Source organism: Pelobates fuscus, chromosome 3 (assembly GCF_036172605.1).
Source record: "Pelobates fuscus isolate aPelFus1 chromosome 3, aPelFus1.pri, whole genome shotgun sequence".
Classification (NCBI taxonomy): Eukaryota; Metazoa; Chordata; class Amphibia; order Anura; family Pelobatidae; genus Pelobates; species Pelobates fuscus.
In genome coordinates this window covers 217,766,701-217,792,260 of record NC_086319.1, presented here as the reverse complement: position 1 = coordinate 217,792,260, position 25,560 = coordinate 217,766,701, and the positions used below count along the sequence as shown (strand labels likewise).

Here is a 25,560-nt window from a genome sequence, read left to right as displayed (position 1 = left end):
GGGAAAGTCATTGAAACCATGTTAAAGGATAGGATTGTTGAACATCTAAAATCACATGGATTTCAAGATCAGAGACAACATGGGTTTACTTCAGGGAGATCAAGCCAAAATAATCTTATTGATTTTTTTGATTGGGTAACTAAAATAATAGATCAGTGTGGTGCAGTACACATTGTTTACCTAGATTTCAGTAAGGCTTTTGATACTGTTGCACATAAAAGGCTTATCAATAAACTGCAATCTTTAAATTTGGATTCCAATATTGTTGAATGGGTAAGGCTTAGTGACAGGCAACCGAGGGTTGTAGTCAATGGAGTAAATTGGAAGCATGGGCTTGTCACCAGTGGGGTACCTCAGGGATCTGTACTTGGACCCATTCTCTTTAATATTTTTATTAGTGATATTGCAGAAGGTCTTGATGGTAAGGTATGTTTTTTTGCTGATGATACTAAGATATGTAACAGGGTTGATGTTCCAGGAGGGATAAGCCAAATGGCAAATGATTTAGATAAACTAGAAAAATGGTCAGAGTTGTGGCAACTGACATTTAATGTGGATAAGTGCAAGATAATGCATCTTGGATGTAAAAGCCCAACGGCAGAGTACATAATATTTAATAGAGTCCTAACCTCAACATCTGAGGAAAGGGATTAAGGGGTGATTGTTTCTGATTACTTAAAGGTAGGCAGACAATATAATAGAGCAGCAGGAAATGCTAGCAGAATGCTTGGTTGTATAGGGAGAGGTATTAGCAGTAGAAAGAGGGAAGTGCTCATGCCATTGTACAGAACACTGGTGAGACCTCACTTTGAGTATTGTACGCAGTACTGAAGACCGTATATTTAGAATGATATTGATACTTTAGAGAGAGTTCAGAGAAGGGCTACTAAACTGGTTCATGGATTGCAGGATAAAACTTACAATGAAAGGTTAAAGGAACTTAACATGTATAGCTTGGAGGAAAGATGAGACGGAGGATATGATAGAAACATTTAAATACATAAAGGGAATCAACACAGTAAAGGAGGAGACTATATTTAAAAGAAAAAAAGATGACCACGACAAGAGTCTTAAATTAGAGGGGCAAAGGTTTAAAAATAATATGAGAAAGTATTACTTTACTGAGATGGCAGTGGAAGAATGGAATAGCCTTCCAGTTGTGGTGGTAGAGGTTAACACAGTAAAGGAGTTTAAGCATGCATGGGATAGGGATAAGACTATCCTTACTATAAGATAAGGCAAGAGACTAATGAAAGTATTTAGAATATTGGGCAGACTAGATGGGCCGAATGGTTCTTAGATGCCATCACATTATATGTTTCTATGCTTCAAGGTATGCATCAATCTCACATATTTATCACCCACAAGAACTATGCAAAAGGTCTGACTTTTTAACTGACTTTAAAAAACAAAACATAAGCTAAAAAAAGTTCAAGCAGGGGAAAGCAGGGGAAGACCTGGGGTGCAAATCCAGTCAAGTGGCCCATTGTACCACCGAATCAGCTCACCATCCATGCCCACCTTTTCCTGGATTTATAACGGATATTGATGCTGTGAAGCAAGGCAAATATGATACAATGTGGTTTATGTGGGGGTGATGGCGAGAGGTAGGGGGGTGATGGTGAGAGGGAGGGGGCTGATGGTATGAGGGAGGGGGTGGTGATGGTGAGAGGGAGGGGTGTGATGGTGACAGGGTGGGGGTGGTGGTGAGATGGTGAGAAGGAGGTGGTGATGGTGTGAAGGCGGGGTGGCAATGGTGTGAAGGAGGGGGGTTATGTGTGAAGGAGGGGGGTAATGGTGTGAGGGAGGGGGTGTTAGTGTGAGTGGGGATGATGGTGAGAGGGAGTGATGGTAGGAGGTAGAGGTGATGGGGTATGAGGGAGGGGATGATGTTATGAGGGAGGGGGTGATGGTGTGAGGGAGGGGGTTGATGGTGTGAGGGAGGGGGTTGATGTGTGAGGGAGGGGGTTGATGGTGTGAGGGTGGGGGCAATGGCGTGAGGGAGGGGGGTAATGGTGTGAAGGGGGGGTAATGGTGTGAGTGAGGGGGTGTTAGTGTGAGGGGGGAAGATGGTGAGAGGGAGTGATGGTAGGAGGGAGAGGTGATGGGGTATGCGGGAGGGGATGATGGTATGAGGGAGGGGGTGATGGTATGAGGAAAGGTGGGTGATGGTAAGAGGGAGGGGAGTGATAGTGAGGGGGTGATGTGAGAGATGGGGTGATGGTGTTAGGGAGGGGTGTTAATGGTGTGAGGGACGTGTGGTAATAGTGTGAGGGAGGGGGGGTGATGGTGTGAGGGAGGGGGTTGATGGTGTGAGTGAGGGGGGTGATAGTGAGGGGGGTGATGGTGCGAGTTAGGGGGGTGATGATGTTAAGGACGGGGTGATGGTGAGAGGGGGTTGATGGTGAAAGGGAGGGGAGGTGATGGTGAGAGGGACGGAGTGATGATGAGAGGGAGGGGGTGATGGTTAGAGGGAGGGGGTGATGGTGAGATGGAGGGGGTGATATTGAGAGGGAAGGGGTGATGGTGAGAGGGAGGGGGGGTGATGGTGAGAGGGAGGGGGTGATTGTGAGAGGGAGGGGAATAATAATGTGTGGGAGGGCAGGTGATGGTGTGAGGAAGGTTGAGACTACATACTTTCTGTCATTCCCTGGTGGTCCAGTGGGCTCCCTGGTGGTCCGGTGGTGATATCCGGTCTGCATGTTCATAGTATGCAGAGCTGCAGACCATATCTCGCGAGACCCAGTCAGAACGTTGCTGTGGTAACCCGTGGCAAGGCTCTGATTTGTCAGATCTCGTGAGCCGCAAGGTCTGCAGCTCTGCACACTGCAGAGCTGCAGACCAGCGGCCACAGGCGCTCTCGGGCAGCCTGGAAGGGCCTTGCACCCGGTGGGATACTGAACAAGCCGCCGGACCCCCTCCTGGTGTCGGGTCCTCGGTCACTGAACAAGGATCCAACACAGTCTACCCTAAGGCGGTTTGGGCGACCACGAGGCCTTAGGCGGCCGCCAAAACTGCTTAATTAGCGATCCGCCTGTGGCCGTTTTTAAAATAATTTAGAGCGGCATGGTGGGCATTTGTCTCCCTGACCCCTGACCCCTGTCCCAGCCCACCCCTGGGTTCAAGTAATTTAACCCCTTAAGGACCAAACTTCTGGAATAAAAGGGAATCATGACGTGTCAGACATGTCATGTGTCCTTAAGGGGTTTTAAAGGCAGTTTTTTTCAAGCAAGCCTATTTGCTCTGCATGGGAAATATAATTACCAACTGCTGTAAATAATCAAAGCGTTCTCCCCAAAAAGGAAGGAGCACCACAGATAGCAGGAAATGCTAACAATATAATCTATTAAAATAATACTTAATAATACTAATACTATTAGGAAAATTCAATAAAAAAAAGAATGAGGGAAAATTTTTATTTATTGACAAACAAAGTGAATAGTGATTGAGAGAGCCTGCTTAGATTAGAAACATGAAAGTGACACTATAGTCACCAGAACAACTACATCTTAACCCCTTAACGCCGTTACGGCGTTCTATGCCGTCCCACATTTAAAGGGCTTTAAAGCCGTTGCGGCGGCATAGAACGCCGTAACGGATTGCAGCCCCTGGAGGTCCGGTGGACTTTCCTCCGCCGCGATCCTCTTCTGGAGGACTGCCTGACAGCCCAGGCAGCCCTCCCCTGGCAAATGAGGCCCCCGGGGGCCATGTGATCGCTCTCAAAGAGCGACCACGTGGCCCCCAATAGCTGGCTGTGGATCTGCCAGCCGGGGGACTGTCTAAAATGTCAGACAGTCTCCCTGCTGGTGGGTAGTGTAAAAAAAAAAAAAAAAAATTAAACATGTTTAAAATAAATGAAAAGTATTTTTATATATTTAATATATGTATATCTATTATATATATAAAAAATACAACATTTTTTGCACTCCTGGAACAGGTAAATAATGTGCCTGGTGCTGGTCAGGCAAATAGCATAGAAAAACAGAGAATGACCGCACTCAGGGACTTGTAAATATCACTAAAACTTAACTTTTAATGTTCAAAATAAATCAAATCAAAGTTTCAGCCCCATGTTTGGGCTTTCATCAGGATGGTAAAAAAAACTATAGTGCTTGCGAATTAAATTCTCTGCACTTTCTCCCTGTGTTGTCAGGCATGTCAATCAAATTTTAATTAAACAAATCACATAATGACGTTTGTTCAGGTTGGCTTTTATACAATTCTCCAGGCCAGAGGAACACCTCCTGGACCTGATGGGGCACAGGAACACAAAGGACATAAACCAATCAGAACAAACATACAGTCTGTGACACGCCCATGTACAGCACACAATCACTCCCCTCTGCTTGGGAGATAATTGAGTAAAGTCCTGTAAGTAACTCAATTATCTCCAGACTGAAAAAACACATTTTTAGAGAGTTCTGAAAGTACCCCAAAACATAACATACCCCCCAAAACATTCCCGGATAGCCCTGATCTGGGTGAACAAAATATCCAAAAATCACCCAGATCAGAGCAGGTGTTCAAAAGTTTCATAGAAGTCTCTTTTTGACTGGCCGTGCACATGGTCCCATGCCCAAAACAATTCCAGAGAATTAGAGCTAACGGTCGGTCTCTCTGTCTGGAGTACAAAATACATATTTCACATGAACAGAGCCTTTCAAAGTGCATTGGGCAAGGTATTGCAGGGTCCATAGTACGGAAGCAAGAGGCTGGCCAGCAGGCCCCTCCAAGAACTCGTGGCAAACTCACAGAAAAAGGGGAGTTTGTCACACCTATTGTTGTACGTTTCTCACTTATCACCCACTAGGACTTACCACTACTAGGTTACAACCAATACACCCAGGTAAATGCCTACATCAGAAAGCACCTAACAAACATTGCAAACATTCTGCCATATTATAGTTTTGTGATGTGTAAGCATTTTTACATGCATAGGGAACTTTCCCCTCAAGAACAAGCAACCTAACGATGCACATCCTAACTAAACGTTCACTTATTCCACATATCACCCAGGTACAACAAACATGCTTATTCAATTTATGGTTATTTGAAGCTGTTATATATCAATAAGGAGTAGGCATAAAGGATTATAATATTTGTTTTCCGCTGACTCAGGCACGTGTGAAACTGCACTAATGTTTACAGTCTACCTGTTTTTCTTACGAACGCAATAAAAAAACATTTAAACAAAAATGCTCCTAAAATCTTAAATACAGTGCAAAAGTGCAAACAATAAATATTTCTGACCATGTTCACATTATTGCTAATGTTACTTATAACATTTACATAATTTAGTCAATAGGATCTTAATCAATAGGAAAGACAATTGTACGTACATGTGATAGCACATAATCACAGTTTCCATTGAAATCGAATGTTACACCATCAAAAGACTTCATAAACATTCCCTCTTCTATATTACAAGTTCCAGGACAGTGGTCTTCAGGACAAAGCCAGGTCCCACTAGAACAGGAGCTGCAAAATAAATATTATTATTTTTTTTAAATATTACAAAGGTCTTTATTTCAATTACATTTTCCTTAGCTTATAAATAAATAAACACAAAGATAAAGCACCACCCTTACAGCAGCAGTAGCTTAGTATCCAATAGCTCAAAATACATAGTAAAAACAAAGAGAACATTACCTGCGCTCTGGCCTAAATCCCTATGTACATTTTAAAAAATGGACGCTCTTTAGTTTTATTCCAATGGCCATTTGAATATAAGCTCACTTGCCACGTCAAGGCAAGCCCCAAAAGGTGAGTCCTACTCTAGCCACTAGACTAAAGAGCCTCCATTTTGTTTAAAAGTACATAGGGATTTAGGCCAGAGCGCAGGTAACGTTCTCTTTGATTTTATAAATAAATAAGTAGATACCAGGCTTGACCCACAATTTAATGGATTTTACAGAAAATAAAATGAAAAATGATGCAAACATCTTGTTTCTCTTTTTTTTAAGACAGTAGTATTTAGAGAGCCAACTACATTTTAGTTTCATATATGGCATTTGAGATGGCTTATGTTTGCATCTGATACAGTTCAATTATACCCTCTGTGTGGCCCAAGAACCATAAGAATATCAGGTAGATATATGGATACAGATCAGTAACTTGAAAGTGCATTAAAGGCAAGTGGGTTTTTTACTTGCCTCCATTACACATATTTAACTTTACTAGGGTGTACTAGGGTGAGGAAAAGGAACATCAATGAACCAATCTTCTTTAAGGACGATACTCATAATGCCTTAAAGATCACAATGTGACCCCTACAGACCATATGTCAGCATTGAATGTAATCCTTTTTTTGATTACCACTTGATAAAGTCCTACTTGGGTGAAACACATTGTGGATTGTTTTAACTTGTTTACTAATAAAGGTTTATTGGCTACTGTAACGAAATCCCTGTTTTAACAAGCCTCAGAGAAACAGCATTTCGTTTAACCATGCGTATATACGCCTAATTTGTGTAGTTCCAAAGAACCGAACAAAGTACCGAAGCACCCGACCTCCCACTGAGGTTGTGTGCCCCTCATTTACCTCCCAGACCTTGCGGTTAACCGCAAGGTAATTGACGAAAGACATAGTGGTCCTCGTTCGTTTGACGAACACGTGGCAGTCGCCATTTTAAAACCGTTGAACGCTCAGCGGTGGAAAGACAACCTTCCTCTGGAACTATTTTCGGACACTTATTCCGCCACCCACCGCTGATAAGTACCGAGTCCTCGTTCATACGGTTAATATCTCCCGAACATGTTAATCACTTTGCCGTTCGGGACTTTCTTTTCACCCAAGATATACCGATCCCAGGTAGCTACAATTATGGAACTCTCTTCGGATTGAATTGCACGAACAACTGGTGAACTTAAACTTTACTCAACGATATTGACAACTGTGTTCGTGGGATCTGAGCGCTATTCGCCTATAATATGCGCTCAGATCCAAGCTGTCTGGGGGTATGTGGAATAGGGGGAATATGTTCAGATAACTCTAAGTTATAGATTTTAATACAGTTTTGTATAATATAAAAAGGACATGTTTTTCTCTACCTGGAGATAATTAGGTTCTCTGCAACCACTTAAGTTAATTATCTCCAGGATAGAGAAGAGGGGTTACACTGTTACTGTGGGTGTGTTTACTAATTGTACTGTACACTGATTGGTGCTGTATATTTTTTCACAGTCTCCCACAAGGTACCCTGTGTGAGTTCCCTTGCTGTTAGACCATCATAAAAGGGCTGAGTTTGGCCATCAATAAACAGATCGTTTTACCCCTTCATGAAGTCTCGACTCATGTTTGGGGGATTGGGAGCTTTAATCACTATTTTACTCTACTCATCTTAGATTTCGGGAGACGCTACAAGGATCAGCACTGCACGGATAGCAGGATCCTTTACACTGGTGGCAAGCGGCGGGATTTTATCCCGAACGTATGTACCGAACCGGAGCAAGTAGTGAATGGCACATAGATACGAACGTTTGAAACAAACAACGCTGAAAGAACTGCTGGAAGCTCGAGGCATAGTGGCAAGTAATAAACCGAAAGCCACGCTAATAGCCAAACTACTGGAGAGCGATCAAACCAGCAAACAACAGATGGCGAATGCGGAGGAAACAGAGTTCTAAAAGGACGTGAGATGGAGACTCAGCCTGGTAGGACCTAACCCTACACCGGAGATCGTGGTACAGACCTTTGCACAAGCTACGGAGGCACAGAATGCACGGGAAGCCCGAGAAGCCAGAGACAGATCACCCCCTGTGGATATATTGTCGCTATCTGGATCTGCAATGGGGTGACAGCGCAAAATCAACTACGCTGCAATTAAAAGCTTCATGGAAGGTGAGACGGATATTGATAATTATTTACAGGACTTTGAGAGACAATGTGTGCTAGAAGATTTAAAAAGAGCTAACTGGGCTGCGGTACTAAGCAGCAAATTATCAGGCAGAGCAGCAGAAGCATTGAGAGCTGTGCCAGATGGGGATATACAGAACTATGAAAAAATCAAAGAGATTTTGTTAGCACGGTATGCTGTCACTCCTGAAGCCCACAGAAGGAAATTTCGGGCTCTCAGGAGACAAGGCAAGGATTCATACACAGACTGGGCATTTCATATGCAACGCACTGCCAGTAACTGGATGCAGGGGAGTCAGGCGACTCCCCTAGAGGATGTTGTACAATTAATGCTACTGGAGCAGTTTTTTGACTACACTCCAGCAGAGGTTAGAGACTGGGTCAGAGACAGGAAGCCACAGACTGTGGAAGAGGCAGCAAGGTTGGCGGACGAATTTCATGAGACCAGACGGCTGGATGGAAATCGAGGGTTCACTGGGTCGCGCCCCTCACCTGGTCCTACAACTACCCCGCAGAGGGTAACACCAACGGTGAGCAACACCACAACCACAGGGTACCAAAAGACCGCTCCAATGTGTTATGGGTGCAAGCAAGTGGGACACATCAAACCCAATTGTCCACAACGTACTACAGACCGCTGGGGGCGAACACCAGCCCCACCAAAAAAAGCATCAGCACACTGTGTACAAGAGGATTACAACCCCCCAGCTCCAGCGTCACCCAGTAACAATACCGAAAATTGGTCCACGTTACATGAAGTGAACCCCATACAAGCCGCTGGAGATAATCGGTCTCACCACATACAGTCTGTGAAGTTAAATGGACAAGAGACAGTGGGGCGACTATTACCTTAGTACAACCTCACCGGGTTACCCCTTCACAACACACAGGATGCACCGTTGCTGTAAGGGTAGCCGGAGGGGCAATACATAAACTACCAACGGCTCGGGTACATATTGATTGGGGTACTGGGGCCAAGTCTGTGGAAGTGGGCATCATGCCGGATTTACCAGCAGAAGTATTGTTGGGAAATGATCTGGGGTGTTTGATGTCCCAATTGGCGGCACCCAGCCCAGAAGGAGCGTTACCTGTCACCACCCGGCAACAGTCCAGAGCTATGGAAGCCTCCCCCTCACCCGACGACCAGGTAAGCGACAATTCCCCGACAGTTAACCCTGACAGTTAACCCTGGGGTACCCCACAAGACTTTGGGCAAGCCCAGCAGGAGGATCCCACACTAAGAGGGTATCGGAGGGAGGCAGACCAACCTCAGGGAGACGTAGATCAGGCAAGATTTACCTGGGAAAACGGTCTACTATACCGGGTGACAGGAGTGACAGAGAAAGGGGAAGGCCAAGTAGCAAAAAGGCAATTAATAGTACCCCGTAAGTATCGGACAGAATTATTACGGATCAGCCATGACATTTCCCTAGCAGGCCACTTAGGAATAAAAAAGACTAGGGACCGGCTCACCCAGTCGTTCTTCTGGCTGGGAGTCACTAGGGAGCTGTAGGATTATTGTCGAACCTGCGAGGTATGCCAAAAGGTAGGAAAGAGAGGGGATCACCCCCAGGCAAAACTGCGCCCCTACCCATAATCGAGGAACCATTTTTCGGGGTGGCCGTCGATTTAGTCGGACCACTCAGCAAGCCCAGTCCCTCCGGTAAGAAATACATTCTTACTGTGGTGGACTATGCTACCCGTTATCCGGAAGCAATAGCTCTGTCAAACATACATGCAGAGACAGTGGCAGACGCACTGGTTCAGGTGTTCACTAGGGTAGGATTCCCTAGGGAAATAGTGTCAGATCAGGGAACCCAATTTACAGCGGTGGTTACCCAACAACTCTGGCAGAGCTGTGGGGTAAAACCCATACTAAGTTCACCCTATCATCCCCAGACAAACGGTCTCTGTGAGCGTTTGAATGGCACACTTAAACAAATGCTAATCACGTTCACAGAGACCTGTCAAAATTGGGAAAAGTTTCTTCCACATCTGCTCTTTGCATATCGGGAAGTACCCCAGGAGTATATCAGATTCTCCCCGTTTGAATTGCTATACGGGAGCCAAGTCCGGGGACCCCTGGACCTGGTACGAGAGCATTGGGAAGGAGCTATGGGGGACACAGGTACCCCTGTAGTAGCTTTTGTACTGGAGCTCAGGGATCGCCTACAGGCTCTAACCAAAATGGTTCAGGAGAACCTGTGGGCGGCCCAACAGCGACAGAAGCGCTGGTATGATAGGTGGGCTAGAGACCGTATATTGGAAATAGGACAAAAAGTCCTGGTACTAAAGCCCACTAAGACTGACAAGTTACAAGCCTCTTGGCAGGGCCCCTACACGGTGATAGACCGGATCAGTGATACCACTTACATTGTAACAGACTGTTCTGATGAAAGGATCCGACGATCCTTTCATGTGAATATGCTTAAACCATATCGAGAGAGACCAGAGGAAGTCTCCGCCATTTGTGCCCCGGCGTATGAGGATAGCGAGGGTATTTCTTTACCTGACCTGCTTCCCCAAAAACCTTCAGTGGTAGAACAGGTCCAGCTAGGCCCCGAATTGAGTGCAGAGGAGCAAGAGCAGACTTCCCAACTGTTGGAAGGATTTGGAGGCATGTTTTCTGCGGCCCCAGGCTATACGACTATGGCAGTCCACCGAGTGGAGACCCCAGGCCAGTTACCCCTGCAGCAGCAGCCTTACCGAATCCCAGAAGCAGTACGGGAAAGCATGCTAAATGAACTCCAGGATATGTTAGAGCTGGGAGTAATAGAGGCATCTCAAAGCCCATGGGCTTCCCCAGTGGTCCTGGTTCCTAAAAAAAGACGGTACCACACGGTTCTGTGTGGATTATCACAAACTTAACGATAGGACGGTCACAGACGCATACCCCATGCCCAGAGTAGATGAGTTACTGGACCGTATGACTGGGGGGAATTATTTGACCACTATTGATTTGTGCAAAGGATTGGCAAATCCCCTTGGAGCCTGAGGCCATTCCGAAATCGGCATTTGTCACCCCATTTGGCCTATACCATTTTAAGGTAATGCCATTTGGGATGAAGAATGCCCCAGCTACTTTCCAAAGGATGGCTGACCGGCTCCTGGAGGGATTTCAGGGCTTCGCTTGTGCTTACCTGGATGATATAGCTATCTTCAGTGGCACCTGGGAGGCCCACCTGGAACACATATCAGTAGTGCTCAATTGGATTCAGAATGCAGAACTTACCTTAAAACCTGAAAAATGCCATGTAGGCATGGCTGAGGTCCAGTATTTAGGACACTATCTACTGGACACCTCCTTTCCCAGTCATTATAAAGTTGTTTATCGAATGTTCTTATTCTTACTCTTTTTCATTTAATTTTTTTTCAAAACGCACACATTTCCTTCCACCCACCAACTCCATGTGGCTCAATCTTTATTGCTCCTTCTATACTTCCTTCACCCCTTGTTTCTTCCCATATCACATCTGTTTGTCCTCCCCTCCCTCCTCTAAATCCCAACATCCAACACATACATTCAAGTACCATGTTCACCTTCTTTTTCTGACTATCCTTTTGCTTTTAGCAGCTGGGACTGTGTCTCCTAATCCTGCCCCCTGCTATTCACCCTACCTACAGTTCCAACACAATAAACTCTTATACATTGCCTCTTCCCTACATACCATTCCTTTCACTGTGTCCGTAACACCACGAAATCTACTGCCATGCCCAATCTCCTCATCTCCTGCTCTTTAACCTTTAAGGACCCAGCTTCTGAAGTTAAAGGCCAGCGTGATGGAACATTTCTATCATATGTTCTTAAGGGGTTAAACCTTTTGTCACTGATTGTACCCTGTCTCTTTCTCTCTGATACTGCTACTCCTGCCTCCTGTCCTGTTTTTGACTACACTTATCTAACTCTCCAAAGACATGCTATGCACATCCTTCAAACTTTTGCCCCTTGTTCTTCTCCCAATTTTTCATCTTTTTAAGTCCACTCCATCAGTCTCCTTAATCCTCTTTCAGCCCATGTTACCATTGTCTACTGTTCTCCTGCCTCTCCTCTAATCCACTGTGACTATTTTTCTGCTTGGCTTCCATACTTTCTCTCCTCTGACATTCCTTCCCTCATCTTTGGTGATTCAACATGCCTGTTAATAAACCTAACAGGTCAACAGCATCTAGATTTTGATTACCGGTTCCTTTGACCTTGCTTCCTACACACATAGCTGCCCTTGACTTTGTCTTTCCTCTGTATTGAACTTCTCTAACACAACTGTCCCTCTGTTTGACCCCCATCCTCTAATCTGCACATCTCACATCTCCTCTTATGATCTCTCTTCTGCCATCAAGGGAAACACTTTTTAACCAGGTTAATCAGGCTAAGCAATGTAATTTATAATGAAAAAAAATGGATATTTAGTCCTTTGCGCTGGGTCTCTGAAAGGTGGGGCACTGAAGGTCAATATAGGATAGGAGATGGGTTCCAAACACATATTCAGATATCTGAATCTAACAAGATTGGGTGAAAATACAACATTGTTATGATTCAATAATATTTCGACTGAGAATTGTGGAACACAACTGCAGAATTAATTAGTACTATACCTTTAAGAAAAACAAAGAGAACCTCCATTTTGAGAGGTTTTATTATCTCTTATTGAATCAAGTTGAATACAATTTCTCATGCTTCCAGTTTTGGCAAAAAGGAAAAAAATAATACTTTACGCAATTCTCTTATTTGCATTAAAAGGAAAAATTAATAATAATGTCCTCATTTATAAAAATAGGCTTTTAGAATCAATTCATAATTAAAGAAAATGAATTGCACAGGGAATTGATTATCCGTAAATGCAATTGGTGTAATAATTAAACTTGATAAGTGGCACATAGAATTTGATTATCCTTATATGCAGGTTGCAGCAATAATTAAACTTGATATGTAGAACATAGAGAGTGATTTTCCTTATATGCAGGTTGCAGCAATAATTAAACTTGATATGTGGAACATAGAACGTGGTTTTCCTTTTCCTGGCCATATCCATGGCAGCACAACGATGGGTAGCTCCTCCCTATCCCTAATTAGACAGGAACTAATTAAAATAAATGTATAAGTACCTCCTCCTATCCCCTCCTCCCTCAGTATTTTTGTTCCTGTCCTGTCCCAATAGGACATGTGTTTTTTCCTTGGAACTATTATTTTTCTTTTATGGCTTACCTGGGGATTTGTTCCCCTGGCCCCTTGGGAGTTCAGCCTCTCTCCCTTGGGAAGTCTCCAGTTACACTGCCCTGCGCAAAGGTGACCCCCTGGAGAGTACCCCTTTAGTGAGGGGTACTGAACTGAAGTCCACAATTATATGCACTGTAGCTTTAAGTAGTAAACGATAACTGAAGTCCACAATTATATGCACTGTAGCTTTAAGTAGTAAACGGTGACTGAATCAGAAAGAGTCCTTTAGTAGTATTAATTAATTAGGTGATAAGAAGTTACAATAGCTGTTCCATAGACTTTAACTGAAGTAAGACAGATGCAGCTAACTGAGACAAAGTATGAGTTGAAGTTAGCTGCATCTGTCTTACTTCAGTTAAAGTCTATGGTACAGCTATTGTAACTTCTTATCACCTAATTAATTAATACTACTAAAGGATTCTTTCTGATTCAGTCACCGTTAACTACTTAAAGCTACAGTGCATATAATTGTGGACTTCAGTTATAGTTTACTACTTAAAGCTACAGTACCTGTAAATTGGAATTAAAGTCAATACCTTTTACTTTTTATAATAAATATTCAAACTATAAGAAATCTGCAGTTGTGTTCCTTCATAACAAATGTTTAGACGTGACAGAATAATCCAGCCACTGTAATGGATCCAGCAGATTTTGATTCTACTATAACTACGCTGAATCAAAGAGTTGATACACTAGCCCAAGGTGTGCAAGACCTGCAAGTTACTAACGAAAGAATTCTCACTTATGTCAGAGATCTACAAACTCATACTCCTCATACTATTCTGCACTCGGCTAGTGATCCTGCTGTATGTAACCCAGAAAAGTTCTCTGGAGATTGTTCAAAATACAGGGAGTTCCTCAACACCTGCAAATTATTAATTGCTTTGAAACCTCGATCTTATCCTACAGAAAGAACTAAAGTGTGTTCGGTTATTTCTTTTCTAAGAGGTGAACCTATGTCATGGGCCCATTCCTTTCTGGAAAACGATGACCCCATCTTGGACTCACTGGATGAATTTTTTGAAGCCATGTCTCTTCTCTATGAAGATCCTAACAAACAAGCTACAGCTGATTTAACAATCAGAACTCTACAACAAAGAAATAGACCCGTTGAAGATTACATTGCTGAATTTAAAAGATGGGCTGTAGAAACGCAATGGAATGACATCACATTGCGCAACCAATTTCGAATTGGTTTATCTGAAGCTGTAAAAGATGAACTGTCTAGAACAGAACTCCCTACTACTTTGAACGCTCTAATTCACTTATCCATCAGCATTGACAGAAGATTAAGAGAAAGAAAGGCCGAAAAAGCCCTTTTTCATTCTAAAGACCGTAAACCTTTTACTCCCTCAAAAGCTCCAGAAAAGACTTCCTTACCAAGTGAACCTATGGAAATAGGGGTAATAAGAAGTCCTCTCACTCCTGCAGAGAAGAACCGAAGACGTCAATTAAACCTATGCATGTATTGTGCCTCTCAAGATCATCTGGTCTCTGATTGTCCCTTATTAAAACGGACAAAGGCCGGTAGACAAGCCTATACCTCTGCGATCTTCAGTGCACTCCCCTCAACACCGACCACTCCGTTCACACCTATATCCCTTGTAATACAGTGGGATAAGGTAAGAATTGTTACTGAAGCTATCATCGATTCAGGTGCAAATGGAGTATTCATCGATTCAACCTTTGTAACAAAGAATAAAATTCCTTGTGTTCGAAAAACCATTTCTGTTCCTATTAAAGTGATTGACGGCTCCTTTATCTCCTCGGGACCGATTCTTCATGAAACCATCCCTCTAAAGGTAACCACCAATCATATTCATACTGAATTTCTAGTATTTGATGTTATTCCATCACCTCTCTATCCCGTTATAATAGGGATCAACTGGTTAAGGAACCACAACCCTCAAATTTCATGGTCTCCTTTCTCTATCACCTTTAACTCACATTATTGTAAAGAAACATGTTTACAGCAAATTCCTATTCTTCAGATCTCCAAAGAACCAACCATACCTTCTTGTTATTCAGACTTTTCAGATGTCTTCAGTAAAAAAGAAGCTGAAACGCTCCCACCTCATCGTTCCTACGATTGTCCTATAGACCTCATACCTGGTGCCCCAGTACCTTTTGGGCACATATACCCTCTCTCTGAGGCTGAATTACAAATTCTCAAAGAATATCTAGATGAAAATCTACGGAAAGGGTTCATTAGACCCTCTAGTTCACCTGCTGCCTCAAGTATGTTTTTTGTAAGAAACAAAGACCAGACTATACGTCCTATCATTGATTACAGAGCTTTAAACGAAATAACAGTTAAAAATCGTTATCCTCTTCCCCTCATCAATGAACTGGTTGAACGATTGAAAACTGCTACCATCTACACTAAGCTTGACCTTCGCGGGGCATATAATCTCATCAGGATAAAGGCTAATGATGAATGGAAAACTGCTTTCCGAACAAGATATGGCCTCTTCGAATATCTGGTGATGCCTTTTGGCCTCTGCAACGCCCCTGCAACTTTTCAACATTTCATAAATGATATCTTTAGAGACCTATTGGACGTCTGTGTCATCATTTATTTAGATGATATTCTCATATACTCCAACACTCCTGAGGAACATAGAAAACATGTCAGATGGGTGTTATCAAGACTCAGAACTCACAAATTATTCGCTAAACCCGAAAAATGTATTTTTCACGTCAAAGAAATAACCTTCTTAGGTTATGTCATCTCCCCTCATTCAATAGGTATGGATAATTCAAAAGTCGATAGTATCATCAACTGGCCTGTTCCCTCTACAGTAAAAGAATTACAGCGATTTCTAGGGTTCGCCAACTTCTACAGAAAATTTATTAAAAACTACTCTGAGATAGCTCACCCACTCAATCAACTTAACAGTAAAAAACATCCCTTCAATTGGAACGAGAAGGCTCAAACTGCCTTCACTGAATTAAAGAGAAAGTTTACAACAGCTCCTATTCTTCAACTTCCAAATCCTTCATATCTTTATGTCCTTGAAACGGATGCTTCGGAAATTGCAATTGGAGCTGTCCTTTCTCAACACAAAACTCATCAAGAACCTCTTCATCCTGTCGCCTTCTTCTCACGATCATTATCTCCTGCCGAAAAGAATTATCCTACAGGAGAAAAAGAATTATTAAGTATCAAAGTGGCTTTAGAAACCTGGAGACGCCTTCTTGAAGGCGCTCAGAACTCTTTAATCATTTATACTGACCATAAAAATCTCGAATATCTTCACTCCAATAAAACACTGTCTGCTCGACAAGTAAGATGGAATCTCTTTTTTTCCCGGTTCAACTTCCAACTCGTCTTTAGACCTGGGTCTAGAAACAAAAAGGCTGATGCCCTTTCCAGGATCCATAAAGACACTAAAATTGAACCTCCTTCGCCTAAAGTCATTGGAATCTTATCTTCTCTTATTGATGACATTAAAGATCTCAGTGAAGATGCTCTCGAACTTCCTAAATCAATTAAATTATCCAAGAAAAACGGTCTCTACTATTTCAAAGACCGGATTAACGTACCTCCCTCTTTCAGAATTAAAGTACTCGAATTTATTCATGATTCTCCTCTGGCAGGTCATCCAGGAATAAAAAAGACCCTTGAATTGTCTAAAAGATACTATTGGTGGCCTCGTCAAGACCAAACTATTGAATCTTATGTCAAATCTTGTTCTGTATGCCAAAGATCAAAACATGTCCATCATCAACCATTTGGTCAATTATTGAATTTACCAATTCCTGAACGACCTTGGCAATCCATTTCTATGGATTTCTTGGTAGAATTACCTCCTTCTCATCATCATACCACCATTTTAGTGGTAGTAGACCGCTTCACGAAAATGTCTCATTTCATTCCTTTAAAGAAGTTACCCTCATCCTCTGAACTTTCGAAAATATTTCTTGACAACATAGTTAAACTTCACGGACTGCTAGACGAAATCATTTCAGACCGAGGAACTCAATTTACCTCCAAATTCTGGAATGCATTATGTGCCACTCTTCATATCCAACGTAAACTATCATCTGCATATCATCCTCAAACAGATGGACAAACTGAAAGAGTCAACCAATGCTTAGAACAATATCTACGATGTTATTGCTCTCACTTACAAGACAATTGGATAACTTGGTTACCTATGGCAGAATTCGCATACAATAACTCTTTTCATACCAGCAGTAAAATGACTCCATTTCTATCCAATTATGGATTTCATCCTTCCTCATTTCCTGCTCAGACAGTTTCTTCATCTAATCTCTCCGATTCAAATCAAATCTCTCATATGTCCTCTTTATTCAAGAAATTGCATGAGAATCTAGAATTGGCCTCCTCCAATCAAAAGAAGTTTTTTGATACAAAAAGACAACCTTCACCTTCTTATAAAATCGGTGATCTTGTCTGGCTTTCCTCAAAGAACATCTCTACAAATCGTCCATCAAAGAAGTTAAGTTCTCTTTTTCTTGGTCCTTTTCCAATAATATCGGTTATCAACCGTAATGTTGTTAAATTGAAACTTCCACCAACTTTAAAGCTACATCCTGTTTTTCATGTGTCCTTGTTGAAGCCTCATCATCCTGACCCTTTCCAAAGAAATGTCACTACTTCTCCTGATCCCATATTGGTCCAGGGTGAAGAAGAATACGAAATTCGAAGTATACTGGATTCAAGGATCCATCGTGGCTCCTTACAATACCTCATCAGATGGAAAGGATATGGAATTGATGAAGATACATGGGAAAACTCCTCTGTCGTTCATGCTGAAAAATTAATTTCCAAATTTCACAAACGTTACCCTTCTAAGCCAAGTCAATAGCACCCAGAGGTTGCTCATTAAGGAGGGGATACTGTCATGCCTTAATTATGATATCCTCTTACTTCCTGGTTCCACGGAGCTTAGCCACACCTCTTTATGACACGGTCTCCCTATTTAATCTGACCGCACCAGCTGATCGACACTGGATTATTGAACTACGTTCCGTACTCACGAACCGGCTGCAACATCGTTGTGAAAGCCTCTGTTACCGGACCGGACTGGAAGACTTCAAGTTCCCTTCACCTTTCCTCATCCACGACTAAAGCTGAACTCTCACCATTCAGGATAAACCGCCTCTGAGGAGATCTCAGGAACCAGTGTTCTATGTGCCGGAAGCTAAGTAAAACCTCTGTGATAAGCGTTGCATCTCAAAGCTGTTATTTCCTGTCTCCAAAGTCCTTCGTTAAAACAAACCCGTTACAGCTAACTTCAACTCATACTTTGTCTCAGTTAGCTGCATCTGTCTTGCTTCAGTTAAAGTCTATGGAACAGCTATTGTAACTTCTTTCACCTAATTCATTAATACTACTAAAGGACTCTTTCTGATTCAGTGTCTGCTAATTGCTATTGTTTACTACTTAAAGCTACAGTGCCTATAATTGTGGACTTCAGTTATCGTTTACTACTTAAAGCTACAGTGCCTATAATTGTGGACTTCAGTTATCGTTTACTACTTAAAGCTACAGTGCCTATAATTGTGGACTTCAGTTATCGTTTACTACTTAAAGCTACAGTGCCTATAATTGTGGACTTCAGTTATCGTTTATTACTTAAAGCTACAGTGCCTATAATTGTGGACTTCAGTTATCGTTTATTACTTAAAGCTACAGTACCTGTAAATTGGAATTAAAGTCAATACCTTTTACTTTTTATAATAAATATTCAAACTATAAGAAATCTGCAGTTGTGTTCCTTCATAACAAATGTTTAGACGTGACAGTGGAGACCTATCTTAATTTACACAGACTGAATTGATACTTGCATATCCGCAGATTCAAGATGGAGTCCTTTCAATCTATAGTGCAGGCTGTCTTTCCCAATCAGTGAATGTTATCAATAAACTTGTTGGATGCCTTTTTCCACATCCCTATAACCCTAGCACATCAGAAACCCTAGCACATCAGAAACAATTTCATGAAAGTGCTTGTTGTTCTCATCGCAGAACTGAAAAAACAGGGCATATCCATCTTCCATTACCTGGACGACACCCTGATCATGGCGGCCGACAAAGATACTTGGACGATCAATGTCAAAAAGAGTCATCTCTACCCGAGTAAGTCCATGACATACCTGGGTGCTCTGTTCGACACTTTTGTAGGGACATTTCAACTCTCCCCAGAGAGGATCCCCAGAATACGGAATACAGGTTCTGGAGATGTTGGCATGCATGGTGACTTCAGCGAAAAAGGCGATGAGTTTCCTGGGTTCCATGTCCTCCACGATAGGACTGACAAGGTGGGCACAATGGAGAATGAGGAGCTTTCAAACAAACTTCCTCCTTCAATTCTCCTCAAAGAGTCTACTCCAGCCCATCAAGATTCCGTTGTCAGTTCACAATTCCCTGGTTTGGTGGCTGAACAGTGTCTCCTTAGCCAAGGGCTACCCTTTGGGAGACGTTCCGAGGATAGTTTTTGCGACGGATGCCAGCCATTGGGGTTGGGGAGTCCATTGTCAACGCAACTTCGCACAAGAGGAGTGGAAGTTCCCCGTGGACAACTTGCCTTCCAATCTCCATGAACTCTTTGCAGTTCTAGAAGCCCGGAAGCCTTTCTCTCTGCTAATTCGTCACCATTGGGTGAAGATTCAGTCAGACAATGCTGCGGTGGTAGCTTACATCAACCATCAGGGTGGCACCAGGAACAGCAGGATGATGGTGTTTATGCATCAGTTGATGTCATGGTGTCAACGACACACAGCAATTCATCTCTCGGGGAAACAGAATCAGATCGCGGATAACCTCAGCAGATCCAGAATCGATCCGGGAGAGTGGTCTTTGTGAGACGATGTGTTCCGAATGATAGTGGACAGATGGGGCCTTCCTCAAGTGGACTTGTTTGTGACACGAAAGAACAGGAAGGTGGAGTGTTTCTTCACGAAGGACAACGATCCTCTAGCCATGGAGAGGGACTCCCTTTCCAGCAACTGGTGTTTTCGAGGGGGGTATGCTTTCCCCATTTCCCCTTCATTTTTCCAATTCTAAGGAGAATGTGGATGGTTCGCGTCTCCCTCATACTCATGGACCCGTTTTGGCTGCCAGACCCTGGTTTCCTCTCCTGCAGAGCCTTTGTGTAGAGCCACCTTGGAGTCATCCCATAACCTGATGGCATGGAGGTTGAAAGGGAAAGGCTGTTGAATAAGGGCTTCTCTCATGCGGTGGTAGACACCCTGGTCAGGGCTAGGAAACGTTCCACTTCTAACGCATACTATGGAATCTGGGACATTTTCTCTTTCTGGGCTTCCTTGAGGGATGTCTCGATCCAGAGTCCTTCCACAGGGAACATCTTAGACTTTCTTCAGTCCGGCCTCCAGAAGGGTCTGAGCTAAAACACCTTGAAGGTTCACATATCTGCCTTGTCGGCTTTAACTAACCACAAATGGGCAAACGTAGCCAGGTTTCTTAAAGCTGTACTAAAAACCAGACCTCCGATTAAGCCGTTCGCTCCATCTTGGGACTTGTCTCTGGTTCTCCAAGCTCTAAAGTCTCACCCCTTTGAACCTTTGGATTCAGTGCCTTTCCATTTCCTCTCCATTAAAACTGCCTTACTGGTGGCTTTGTCCTCAGACAGAAGGGTCTTGGAACTTCATGCTCTGTCAGTCAAGGAGCCTTTCACAGTTTTCCATAAGGACAGGGTCGCCCTTCATACTATCCCAGAATTTTGGCCTAAGGTCACCTCCGCCTTTCATAATAATGAGGAAATTGTTCTCCCAGCTCTGCATCCGGTTCCACAAGTAGATAGTGATGACAGAGATCTTTCCTCCTTGGATTTTGTGAGATGCCTCAGAATCTACATTGACAGAACCGCCCCTTGGTGTTCATCTCCAGGCCTCTTTGTCCTTTTATAACGGATGTAGAAAGGGCAGTCAGGCTCCTAAATCTACCATTAGCAGATGGATTGTATCAGACATTATCCAAGCTTATCAGGTCGCGAAAGCTCCAGTCCCGCATGGACTCAAAGCTCATTCCACGAGATCCCTTTCCTCCTCTTGGACCTCCTCTGCCAAGGTCTCTCCAGAGTTGCTTTATAGAGCTGCCACTTGGTCCTATGCTAATTCTTTCATCAGACATTACCAAATAAATATCAGAGCCAGTTATTCGTACCAATTTGCTAAAAGTGTCCTTTCTGTGTGAATCCCTTGATTCCTGAAGTATTGGTGTTCGTCACTTTGTGGTACCAATACAGTTTGCATATGATATTTTGGAGTCTGTGGTTTCTTTATTTTTTCTTCCCTCCCTTGGTTATTGCTTGGGTATTACCCATTGTTGTGTTGCCATGGATATGGCCAGGAAAAAGGAAAATGTATCCATACCCACTGTAATTTTCTTTTCCTGGTCATATGCCATGGCAGCACAAAGGTCCCGCCCTGGGATATTGCTAGTAACAAGACTGAGGGAGGAGGGAATAGGAGGAGGTACTTATATATTTATTTTAATTAGTTCCTGTCTAATCAGGGATAGGGAGGAGCTACCCATCGTTGTGCTGCCATGGATATGACCAGGAAAAGAAACTTATGGTAAGTATGGATAAATTTTCCTTTATATGCTGGTTGCAGCAAAAAATTAAACTTGATAAGTAACACATAGAAATTGATTTCCTTAATTGCAGGTTGTGGTATTATTTAGATTAAGAATACTTAAAGGACCACTATAGGCTCCCAGACCACTTCAGCTTAATGAAGTGGTCTGGGTGCCAGGTCCAGCTAGGTTTAAACCTTTTTGCAGTAAACATAGCAGTTTCAGAGAAACAGCTATGTTTACACTAGGGTTAATCCAGCCTCTAGTGGCTGTCTCATTGACAGCCGCTAGAGGCGCTTCCGCGCTGATCACTGTGATTTTCACAGTGAGAAGATGCCAGCGTCCATAGGAAAGCATTAATAATGCTTTCATATGAGACTGGCTGAATGCGCACGTGGTTCTTGACGCGCAAGCGCATTCAGCTGATGACGGAAGAATAGGGAGGAGAGTCCCAGCGCCGAGGGAGCCCGGCGCTGGAAAAAAGGTAAGGGATTAACCCTTTCCTCCCCCTTCAGCGTCACGGGAGGGGGTCCCTGAGTACGTTTTTCTGGCACTATAGTGGTCCTTTAAGGTTTCTCCAGAGCGTCCTGTAATAGTAGCAGAGATTGTAGGGATCAGCAACAAATAGAATATTTGAAGTCTCTTTAGATACAGGAGTCTTTGTAGATAATTAAGTGTTCTTGCATAGCAAGACCACCTAATGTTAACTCATATATATATTATTCTTATTACAGCCAAATTTACCACCCTAACTCCTCCCACAGTTTTTACACTACATAGACAGTAATATACCAAAACGTGCGGATTGTTCCTGATTGGATTGCTATTACTTTTGTGGAATGTTTCGCCAAATGGTTCATGGAATAACGTCGTTCTTGTGGCGAAATTGGTCCCATAGGAATGAATGGCAAAATGTTCAAAACTAGAATGGGAGCTGGCAAAAGCTGAAAAATCAGGACATGATTTCTAAACTGCCACCACTCCCTCATTTTCAAGCCCACCTACACAAATCTTATATCAAAATGTTTAGCTATCCCTGCTGCTAAAATTGTCCATGGCTAAGCCATAGTAATGATAGTTTTCACAATATGACCATTTGTTTGCAACTCACTCCGTCCATTGACATTCATTGAAACTCCACTCTAGCCAGCTCAAATTTGAAGGGCAATTTCTAAACTGTGACTGTGCCTTCATTGTTAATATTTCAGAGACATACTATGTATCAAAATATAGGTCTGGGTCTTGTGATTCTCACAATATAAAGCTCTTCGCTGTAGAATTTATAGTTTTTAAAATATGACCGTTTGAAAATGGCAACCGCCAAAATACTCTGACCTGTGCCAGGCTGGTGCAGCAAGTGATGTCATAGACAGGGTCTTTTGTACACCTGCTAATGTTTTTATAAATGTATGTTTTAATGTAACTGTGAAGCACTTTGGGCAACAACGTTGCAATTAAATGTGCTATATAAATAAATAAAAGTTGAAATGCATTTCTCACTCTATCAAGCTTGCCATGTGCACTTTTTAAATTTGATCAATCAATTGGTTAATGTAATGTTTACTATCTTTACTCACTCCAAACACTCCACACAGTTACTCTGCCCAGTCCAAACTTTCCACAGTTACTCCAGCCACTCCAACCACACAACAGTTACTCCGCACACTCCAGTTGTAGACTACTGGTGGAGGCAAGAACACTTCACACAATTTCCCCAGAAATTGTAGCTTTTCTAGTTGATACTGAAGTATCAGCGAAACAAGGGAGCTCCTTGTGGAGTCAGAGGTTGGTTGGGAGGAGCTTACTTCTGAACGAGGAAGTAACTTCAGAGGAGCAGAGTCACGGTAATTGTAGGACAAACATATGTATGTATTTTGCATTATTATATAGGCACACTATCAAGTGGCTTTATATATATATATATATATATATATATATATTATGAATCTAGTAAAATGTACAATGTAGCAAAGCAACAAGTTTGTATGAAATCATTCTCAATCACTATGTTTAAAGGCAAAAAACAAAAATCAAAATAAATGTTATGAATTAATGGATTAGGTGTTGTTGATTGCATCCCATCTGAATATTTACCACTCTGAGTTGCAAATGCTTTTCCTTATTTCTCCTGATTTATAGATTTGTCCAGCATAGACACAGGGGCAATCAGATATAGGTATACAAATGCTGCTTCCTCCCAAATCATCAATAACAAGACCTAAAATGGTGCAGTCAAAACCAAAAGTCAATCAGTGATATATATATACATATACACACAAAGAGACAATTTATTCAATGCAATTCTGTATGTGAGCAGAATCTTGTTTTCTAATTCATGCAGAGTAAACAGCATGCTAGCTCATAAAACAAAATATTTTTAGTTTATTTATTCCAATCTTCATCCACCCAGCCATAGTTTAAATACTAAGAAGCCAAAAATCACATTTGCAGCCCAGGAGTGTGACGCAACGTCAATCTCAAGAATCCTGGAAAAAGTATGTATGATCATCTGTTTGAGATATATATATATGTGTGCGTGTGTGTATTTTATGTGTGTGTGTGTGTGTGTGTGTCCACAAATGCTATAGAATAAAATCTAATACAAATATGTTTAAAATAATTTAAAAAGTATTAAAATAATATGAAAATTTGCATAACAGTAAAATGCATATGTGTTGGCATTCTATTTTATAATACAAATACCACTATATTCTATAAAACACATACCATTTATCCCCCCACCCTCTCTATACCATTTCCAAATTTTGTTACCACTATTTTATTTGTGTTTTTTTTTTTTTTTTATGTTTAGCTTGCATTGTTTAGGTTGGCATTTTTATTGCATTTACACATGCAAGGACTGAATTGTATGATATTGCATTTAACACTCATTTCACCATATATATACTGAAGTAAATAGACAGAAAAACTGTAAGAGCAGCATGATTAACAATGTAATTCCTTGTATGCTTTATATTTCTAACATCAATAAAGCAAATGCTACATTGATTTAAAGTATACTGCTACATTATCAATATTTCTGATGTTTAAATTTTATATAGAGATTATATTTACCTTCAGGACAGACACAGCCAGAGACAACACCCTTTTCTTGGAAAGGTTTGGGGTTGGAACATGTTGGTTGAATAAGTGGAGTACATTCATCGTAGATTTGGGTTTCTGGACACTCTGGCATAGCTGGAAACAAATGTAAATACAGTGTGACTATTCTGTCAGGATCATGTATACTTAAAGCAAAACTCCTCTGCCCAAATGCAGAGCAAATAAAAATCACTTTTTAGTAGATATACCTCCAATGAAAAATGTATGTATTTAATTATGCATTTTTACATTGGGTGTATATCTAAAAACAGCTTGCAAAAGCTGCAATCCATTCCCTTTCAAAACTTAAATGGACTTTCTGTGGCTGTCTATTCATAGTTCTACCACAAATACTTTCCAGGTGTGATGCCTGAAAACTCACAGCAAAACAGGTTATTGACTATATAGGTATATGAATGTTTAAAGGGTTACTCCAAGCATCATAACCTCTACAGCACACTGGCAGATGCCAGAAGTCGATGCACTTGCCATTCATTGACTGAGAGTATCTTAGCTAATTAATGCAATTATGTGCAAAGAAATTGGCACAGAATTGACATTAGCCAACCTAGAACTCTTGTTCCAGGCAGGCTGATGACACCTCATGACACTGCCGGAGGGGGACTTACACCTCCGGCAGACAATGTGTTAAGCTTGGTATATGCAGTATTTGACAGTGAAAAATTGCACATACAGACTGAATCACTGAAGTGGTCATGGTGCTTGGATTAACCCTTTGATACAGTGTGCTTGTCCCATCCAAAACACTTCAAATTCCAAGTGAAAAAGAATGTCCCCTGTTTTCAATTGACTTGTCATA

General features: G+C 42.1%; 1 protein-coding gene across 1 annotated transcript in view; it reads right to left on the bottom strand.

The window, feature by feature from the left end:
- The window catches only part of MUC19 (mucin 19, oligomeric), a 118,523-nt gene extending 93,689 nt beyond the window's left edge, over window positions 1-24,834 (bottom strand). The window contains exons 1-3 of the mRNA XM_063446227.1: window positions 24,714-24,834; window positions 23,733-23,856; window positions 5,340-5,478 (exon numbers count right to left, since the gene is read on the bottom strand). Coding sequence (XP_063302297.1) covers window positions 5,340-5,478; window positions 23,733-23,856; window positions 24,714-24,834 — 384 coding nt within the window. The remainder of the gene's footprint in view (window positions 1-5,339; window positions 5,479-23,732; window positions 23,857-24,713) is intronic.
- Window positions 24,835-25,560: the final 726 nt, after the last annotated feature.